This window comes from Gigantopelta aegis, chromosome 12, assembly GCF_016097555.1.
Source record: "Gigantopelta aegis isolate Gae_Host chromosome 12, Gae_host_genome, whole genome shotgun sequence".
NCBI lineage: Eukaryota > Metazoa > Mollusca > Gastropoda > Neomphalida > Peltospiridae > Gigantopelta > Gigantopelta aegis.
Window position 1 is genome coordinate 42,929,845 of NC_054710.1, and position 9,424 is coordinate 42,939,268.

The 9,424-nt window shown below is 40.7% G+C and overlaps 1 protein-coding gene across 1 annotated transcript in view; it reads left to right on the top strand.

Annotated features, from left to right (window-relative positions):
• Nucleotides 1-4,270: 4,270 nt before the first annotated feature.
• LOC121386686 (synaptogenesis protein syg-2-like) overlaps nt 4,271-9,424 on the top strand; it is a 29,789-nt gene continuing 24,635 nt past the window's right edge. The window contains exon 1 of the mRNA XM_041517679.1: nt 4,271-4,537. Coding sequence (XP_041373613.1) covers nt 4,273-4,537 — 265 coding nt within the window. The 5' untranslated portion in view covers nt 4,271-4,272. The remainder of the gene's footprint in view (nt 4,538-9,424) is intronic.

Genomic DNA, 9,424 nt, shown 5'->3' on the forward strand with positions numbered 1-9,424 from the left:
TAGATGATTCATTTTGATTTATTTCAATTGTTTGGGTATTACTAACTATATTTTAGCATTATTCATTGCCATAAACCTGGGTTTGAGGTACAAAATGACCTTATTTTACATATTTTTACTCTGAAATCGCTTTCAATTTGAAAGTAGCTCAAAGTCTAATGACTTCTCAGTCAACCAATAATGTAAGCAGAGTTCCACAAATTGGCCACAAGTTTCTTCATCAAGTGTTCAGAGCAATACAGGTTTCAATTTGATACCTCAGGTTGCTGGATGATACCCATGGGGCCCATTGTATCCCTACCCCCTAAAATAAACACTTTTAGAGCATTTCGTCAAATAATCATATCTCCTAAAGTAAGTGTCGCAAGAAGTTAATCTTTGAGTCTATAAATATGTTTTTAACCCCAAAAAATTGATTGGTACCATTACTGTGATTTTTTGGAGTTGACCTAATTACCATAATTCCAAGATGGCGTCCAAAATGGCCACAGAGTACTGAATGAGACATAACTTCGCATATAGAAGAACATTTCAAGTGACACTTAAAAAAAGAGCATCAGCTACACAAATTCTTCACACCTCATCCTCCCTACCATATCACAGATAATAATTAAAAAACCCATCACATAAAAAAAAGAGTAAAGTTTGTTTTATTTAACGACACCACTAGAGCACATTGATTTTTTATCTTATCATCGGCTATTGGACATCAAACATATGGTCATTCTCACACTGTTTTAGAGGAAACCCGCTGTCGTCACATAGGTTACTCTTTTACAACAGGCAGCAAGGGATCTTTTATTTGCGCTTCCCACAGGCAGGACAGCACAAACCATGGCCTTTGTTGAACCAGTTATGGATCACTGGTCGGTGCAAGTGGTTTACACCTACCCATTGAGCCTTGCGGAGCACTCACTCAGGGTTTGGAGTCGGTATCTGGATTAAAATTTCCAGGCCTCGACTGCGATCCAAACCAAGTACCTACCAGCCTGTAGATCGATGGCCTAACCACGACGCCACCAAGGCCGGTCCCATCAAATAAAAAAGTCCACGTTAATAAAGAATGATGTTCAAACATTAAAAACGTCAGGCCTATACATGTACATGGTGTTTAATATAGTACAAATGAACCTTTCATTAATTATCATTATTTATCATTGATAACTGTCCTAAATACTACTATTTAAAGATTACTACATTATTAGTACAAAAGTTTCAAACATACAAAATACTGCAGAACTCAAACAAATCTTATCAGACAATTACCTTTTTTATAGGAACTGAGTGATGTTTTCTTACACCGACAGAATTTGCAACATTTGATCTCAGTCATTCTGCAATAGCAAATTGACCTGGTACACTTATGACATAAGCATATGACTGACCAAGTAACATCGAGGGGTTTCTACGATGTTGCAGACATCAGTTGACCTTGGTCATGCTCATAGCCACAATCTTGCGGTTTCGGTGATTCAACAATTTCAGGTTCGAGATGACTCTGCAAGGCATGCATGGTGGTGTGGGCATTATAGAACGCACGCTGGATATGAGCCAGGATACTGTGGCTGGTCGAAGGCAGGATGTCGAGAGAGCTGTCTTTACCGAACTCGAAAATCTCTGCACGGAGGTCACAGAAATTTGTGGTATCTTAGCACCTTCACCAAATAATGTTTAGAATTGTGAATCATGGTTGTGGAGAGAGTTGAATATCTTCCAAAGTTTTGAGAAACTTCTCCAGTTCTGCTTTCAAATCTGCATTCTTCATACCAACTTTGCTGGTGATGTCACACCCTGTACGGCTGTACACATCTGGGAATACTGTACAGTGCTGATGACCCAGGATGTCGGACAGAGTATGAAGGGACACATACCGAGTGGAATATCCCACTCCAGTTCGTACCCACAGCTCATCAAGGTCGTGTTGCAGCAATACGGGTATGTGGTAGAGCAGGGCAACAATTACATCTTTACCATTGGAGAATTAGGACATATACTTTATGTCTTGCCTCAAGAGAATCCAAGACATGAAGGGGTATACAAAGGTCAGCTTCTTCAAATGATGATTGAAGGTGGGACAGATCTTTTTCTTTGCCTTTGTAAACCACAACACACTGTCAGTTCTAATCTTTTCTTGTTACTTGGTCGAGTAAAGTGGGATATTGCCGAGATTCAGAAGTATTCATCTCCTTCGCTATCTTCGTGATTGTTTGCTGTGGCTTGTTTCTGGTGGTTTTCATTATTTTGAGATTCAACAACGGGATGATGACCAGCCTAGAGAAAAGTCAGCTACTCAAAGAGTTAGAGACTCATCTCAAGACTGAGGACTATGAATATACACATCAGAGAAACTTGTCATTTGTTATAGACATCATGGCCACTGTTAGTAAGGTTCGTTTAACTGGCCTTTCCAACTGTCAGGATCTCCTCTGAGTTTTCATGTTATTTTCTGATGTTTATCGTCAGTTTGGACGATGTGACTATGTGTTCGACATGTACTTGGATCACCCGTCAGTAAAGGACAATGAGAGAAGGAGGTGCACCAATAGTGTACCAATCAAACACAGTTCCATTGAACCAGGAACACCTCTATTAAAACAGCCTTTCTGGGGTTCAAACAACAACAAGCTTCTTCTGTCTTCTGGAGAAACTAATCTGTCGTCATCTTCGTGGAAATACTTCTGAATTTCAGCAGTATAGATCACTGTACTCTACCAGGTAACACGAAAAGATATTCAGCCCTCTTTACAGCCATGATTCGCAATGCTGAGCATTATTTGGTGAATGTGCTGAGGAGAGGAAGTGATACACAAGTTTCTGTGACCTCCATGCAGGTTTTCGATTTCAGTAAAGGCAGCTCTCTCGGCAACCTGCCTTCAACCAAATAAAGTATCCTGCCTGATATGTAGTGTGCATGCCCACACCACCATGCATGCCTTGCAGAGCTATCTCGAACCTGAATCACTGAAACCGCAAGGTTGTGGCTATGAGCACGACCAAGGTCAGCCAATGCCTGCAACATCATAGAAAACCCTCAAGGTTAATTGGTCAGTCATATGCTCATGTCATAAGTGTACCAGGTCAATTTCCCCTTGCAGGATAGCTGAGGTCAAATTTTGCAAATTATCTCGGTGTAAGAAAACAGCTCCCCAATTCCTGTAAAAATGTAATTGCCTGATAAGATTACCTGAAGTTCTGCAGTATTTTGTATGTTTGAAACTTTTGTACTCATAATGTAGTAATCTTTAAATAATAGTATTTAGAACAGTTATCAATGATACATAATGCTAAATCGTGGAAGGTTCATTTGTACTATATTAAAAACCATGTATAGGCCTGATATTTTTAATGACTGAACATTATTCTTTATTAACATGGCCTTTTTGATTGGATGTTTTTTTTTTATTATCTGGGATATGGTAGGGAGGAGGCGTGGAGAGTTTGTGTATTTGACTCTCTTTTCTTAAACGTCACTTGAAATGTTCTTCTGTATGCGAAGTTATGTCTAGTTGAGTATCCCGCGGCCATTATGGACGCCATCTTGGAATTATGCTAATTAGGTCAACTCCAAAAAATCTGAGTAATGGTACCAATAAATATTTTGGCATCAAAAACATATTTATAGACACAAAGATTAACTTCTTATGACACTTACTTTAGGAGATATGGTCATTTGACGAAATGCCCTAAAAGTGTTTATTTTAGGGGGTAGGGATACAATGGACCCCATGGGTATCATCCAGCAACCTGAGGTATCAAATGGAAAACTGTATTGCTCTGAGCACGTAATGAAGAAACTTTTGGCCAATTTGTGGAACTCTGGTTACAGTATTGGTTGACTGAGAAGTCATTAGACTTTGAGCTACCTTCAAATAAAAAGTGATTTCTGAGTAAAAAATATATGAAATAAGGTAATTTTGTATCCCCAACCCAGGTTTATGGCAATGAATAATGCTAAAATATAGTCAGTAACACCCAAACAATTGAAATAAATCAAAATGAATCATCTATGGTTGACAAATGATTATTTATTGCATGAAATTCCAAGATCGTCATTTTAGCCTTTTGGCAGCCAACCGAAAACCATAAATGTGCTCTGCTGAGAAAACGAACTTAACCTGGAAGTGTTACCCAAACTTTTTCTGAAGGCCTTGGCATATAGCACAAGAAAATTTAAGTTAACTTTCTAAAAGAAAAATGTACGTGAACAACCCCCCAGAGCCAGGACTATTTGTTTATATTACATTATATGTACTTGCAGACCGATCTTCAATCATGTCTCTGACTTTGAACTCGCAGTCTACACGTGTTACAGTTGATGAGCTGACTGCTATGACTCTGAGATGTGAAGTTGACAGTAATCCAGGATCTGACATCAAACTCTTAAACAACTCACAGCCTCTGCGTGAAGTGACAAACTCTACACAGACTGAGTACATGTGGAACGAGGCTGGATGTCTGGATACAGGGCGCTACATGTGTGAAGCGGGAAACAAGATCAAGTCAGATGTCAACAAAAGTGTGCAGCTTGTTGTAAGATGTGAGTTACACAGAAAATAAGCTAGTTCAAGTCTAAATGCAGGGTGAAATTTAAAAAATAATTTGTGTTTGATATACATAATTATATACATATCAATTATCTGGTCAGTGCCAGTATATGCCATGTGTTAGTCAAACAACAGACTTTTCTAATTCTCCAAGTCAATTAATTAATTTATCAATTTATAAGTAATTGGAGAATGGAGGGGAAATAAAATGCCAATTGGTCCCACATGATGTCATCAATGCCCCCACCCCGACATCACATGCAGTGTAAACAAAAAGAAGAATAAGTAGTTTTAATATATATGTATAGATACATAAACTTTAACACAATAAATGATATTTGCCTTATACAGTGTATCATGGTAATGATATTTGTATATTATTTTATATTAAACCATAAATTTATGCACGTCAGCAGTAACTAAGACAAAAAAAAGTATCACCTCTGTTTAAAACATTGTGTACATCTGACAGTGAAAATGAAAAAGAATACAAATTGTTGGTTTAAACTCCCATAGATGTATATACAGTGTGAGTATTCAGTACTGTACTGTATCCAGATATAAAATTTTAGTGACACACTTGACAATGTGAGTGAATTATTTGGAGCACTTCAGTCTTCTGACTAAACAATTAGTAATGTGGTTGCTGATTGGATGAATTTGACCTTTAGTGGCTTTACCTCTACCTGTAGATAATAGCCAGATGTGGTCATTGGGAAGTGCATAAACCAGGCCTTATGATTTAAAATAAGCAGGCAGTCTAAAAACAGCCTGCCTAAATAAGCTTTTTAGGGTCTATATATATATAGGCAGACCAATTTTATCTGACAAAAGTAACTTATTTTGGTGGGCCTCGTTAAAAATATGTTGACTAAATCTTTTGTATTTTAAAGATATATATATTCATTTGATGTTTTCCATTTATGTTATGTCTTCTTTTGCATGTCGAAATTATTCTTATACACAATATTCACTTAGTTATTCTCTTGGCCATTCCGAGGACGTGGTTTACTTTATTCATTGAACTTTCTTGAATATTTTGCTCATTCCTTATCACTTTTATTGTCTTTTATATTTGACAACCCTCGTGATACACTAAAGTATTTAGTGTATGATAAATTATCGTGAATGGGTACCTTAATTAACACAACAATTTTTGTTGGTTTTCCGTGCCCAGGTTCACTGGCCTTTTTATTTTTAAAATGGCCTTTCCAATTACACCGGCCTCGTGTCCTGGGACAGGCAGGATTTGCAATGCCAAGCTGGCTAAAGAAGACGATCATGAGTTATGTTTAACATGTCATCTGTGTTAGCGCAAGATGCCATGTGTACTTTGTGCTCAGTGGACCGCAGCAAAGTGGGACACACTTGAGTTTCACTTAAAAAAGGAATGGGCCAAGCGGGCGGTGCATTCGCATAAATCACTTTCGGAGAAGAGAGACACGCCTGTCTCCACACCCGCACGAGTACCAAAGCCGGTATTCGATGATTGTGGAATACCTAGTTAACTCTTCGAGGGAGATCCCAAAGTTTTAACTTTTTCGATGGGCTCTCCCTCACTGGGTCCTGGCAGGGCTGAGAAGCCTGCCCAGGCCCTAGTTACAGTCCCTGTAGGGACTCTGCATGGACTCCACGCTCACTCATTAGAGGGTTGTGGTACACAGGACAGGCCTGCAGCAGAACAACCAGGACCTCCAGGCCCTGCCCCTAGCAGTAGGAAAGTGTCTCAGCAGGCCAACCCTCACCAGGCTGGCTGTGTGGGACTGCCCATGTTTGGTCCTGATAACTTGGACTTTTCCTGGCACGCCACCCCCAACTCTGGTGGTTGTGCAGGATTGCCCCAGCAAACCAGCCCTAACCCGGACTGTACTGCAGGCTGTTCAGGTAAGGGGCCAGTGGGGATAGGTACCAGCCTGACCCCAGGGCAACACAGTGACTGGGCCAGTTCAAGTTTGGGACTGGTGGGGCCACAGTTTCCCAGTATGGCAGGATTAAACCAGCCTGTAACCTTGTCTAATAGTACAGTCTCTAATGGGGGAGCACAGCACTCGGGTCCTGGAACCAGTGATGCGGACACAGTCCAGCTTACCGGTTCTTACAATTCTTGTATGGGATACCCACAGTGGTTTCACCACATGGCCCAGAGTTTTCCCATCTAATCTACCCATTTGGTGGCATGCGTTGGTAATCCAACCATTTTTGCACTTCCTGGTTACCCGTGGAAACCCTTGCCTACGAGGGCTCATCCTTGTACATCCTAGACAGGAGACGAGAGCCACACCCTATGTAAGAGTTCCGAGCTCAGCAGATACTGAAGGGTTTAGTCCTTCACCAACCTCCACTCCTTGTAAAATAAGACATGAATACAATTCAGGTTCAGAAATTGATTACACATCTTTGGTCTCTGTTCAATCAGGATCGGAATTCTGGATGTAATGAAAACAAAAGAAAATGGCTTCCCCCAGTTAGCAGTAATAATAATGTTTTTTTATTAACTCTAAGATTACGCATTTTTCATTTCTTAAAGTGTCAGTATGTGTTGGTGGTCTGGGTATGCATCTTTTCAACACATAAGGCTCATGTTTGAGTTTACTGTCCCTTTAATAGAACACAGAGGGAACACTGCACACCACAACATAGTCCAGAGAGATCACTGGACACACAATAGAACAAGGAGAACATGGAGATATAAGTGAACACACAACAGAAGCTGGAGAGATCACTGCACACTCAATAGAACACAGAGAGAACACTGTACACATCATAATCTGGAGAGATCACTGAACACACAACAGAACCTGGAGAGATACTGGACATTCAATAAAACATGGAGAAATCACTGGATATACAACAATATCTGGAGAAATCACTAAAAACACAACGGAACCTGGAGAGATCACTGAACACACAAAGAAACCTGTAGAGTACACCCAACACAGCAGAAGCTGGAGGGATCATGGGACACTCAAAAGAACCCGAAGAGAACCCTGCATACTCAACAGGCCCTGGACATTGTATAGTGTTCATTGCTTCTGGATTTGATATTCAGTGCACATTCTCATTGGAAATCATACCTACATGTATTCGAGCTCTTCAACCATGTGGTTGTTTTCAGAGAAAGTGACGATTGCTCTCCCCCCACCCCACCCTGAGGGCTATGATCAACAAACTTGGCCACTTGGTCAAGTACAGAGTCCAGCACGATGGGAATGCAGCCATTGTCATGGTGACAATAGGCTGCCTTCATCTCAGATTAGGCAGAGACGGCAACCCAAGGCAGCACAGGGGAGGGGGGGGGGACCAAATCTGGCAGCTCAACTGGCAGGGGCGGTCCCACCTGTTTCCAAGTAACCAAGGAAACAGGCAGGGTCAACTTGGGGAGGGAGGGGGGGACCAAAGCCAGCAGCTAAACTGCCGGGGGCGGTCCCTTCTAAACCAGCAATAGTGCTGATGGAGACTAGACATGTGATTACTATGGTAGCACCAGCTAGTCCACCAGCGTCTCCACTGGTTGTTGTTCTGGCAGCTGACACACTGCGGGAATCCAAGAAGAGGAAAGTTTCAGAAAAGGACCCGCCGACTCACAAGACCACTCCTTGGACGATCGTGTGTGACAAGCTGCTGGGGAGACACCGGCACTAGCTGTATTCTGGGGGATTTCACAAGGAATCTTTGTGGTGACCAACACTATCAGGTCAAGGGAGATACCAAATTCAAGCAGTGGCTGAAACCAGCATGTTTTATCTGTCAGTAGAGTGGAACGGGCTGTATCGACAGGCGATCCTGAAACCATACATGGACAGTGCTGTTATCCATCGCATTTTCAAGCTGCTCCTACATGAGAATTACAGAGGGATTGTTCCAGGTTGTTATGTCAACTTGGTTGACTTCTTCCCGAACTACAAGATCGATCAGCCCATCACAACACCATGAGTTCTGCCAACCTCTCCAAGAACCTTTGCCTCCAGGTAAGGGCTTAGTCGGACTTTAAATCTTTTGGCCGCAGTTCAAACTTTTATTTTTATTGTTTTTATAAATAGTCCGACGCACTTTATTTTGACAGCCTGTCAAAATTGCTCAAATCACCTTAAAACCTTTTTGGCAGAGTATTCAAATTTCACTTTGGGATTTAAGTTTTTATTACAGACATGATAGAATGTGTCAGCTATCTTCTTTTTGGCTTTAGGTCTTTGACCTAACTTCTAAATTGTTTATTCCACATTCTACCCATCTCATACTTACCCGTCCCCTCCTGTCCCGGACTGAGGCTAAGCCCGTGATGGGCATGCTTGAAACCTTTGTGGTATACAAGCATGTCAAAACAGTTCAGATTCAGACTCATTGGAAATGTAAACCCGATATCCTTTGAATGAGTTCCAACTGAACCCAGTATATCCCAAACCAATGTCACGCTAAACATAGTTTCTTCCTCAAGATTTTTTTTGATGCATTAGCTGATAAAACTAGTGAAGTACACCCAAAGGCAGCAGATCCAGGAACTTTTATCTGCAACGGACTCCCATGGTGCAAAGAAGACAGAACATATCATACATGACCTCAGCTTTTTTTATCGGGAACAAATACTTGGTTCCAAAAAAAGATAATTTGTACAGACAAGTCATCTGATTCTGATGCACTATCATCAAGCAACAAACATGGAGCACTACCACCAGATAAGGTCATACACAATCCTACATCGAGGGCAGGTCAAAGAAAACAGGGATTTCACAAGTCAGAGTAGTTTTTTTCCCACATTATTGGTGATTTTTATCATATTATTATGAAGAAAAGTAAAATAACTCTTTTTTCATATAATATTTTGTTTAAGTGGTGATTTTATTAATACATACTGTACTTTCTTTTTGAATGTTTGCTTCTAG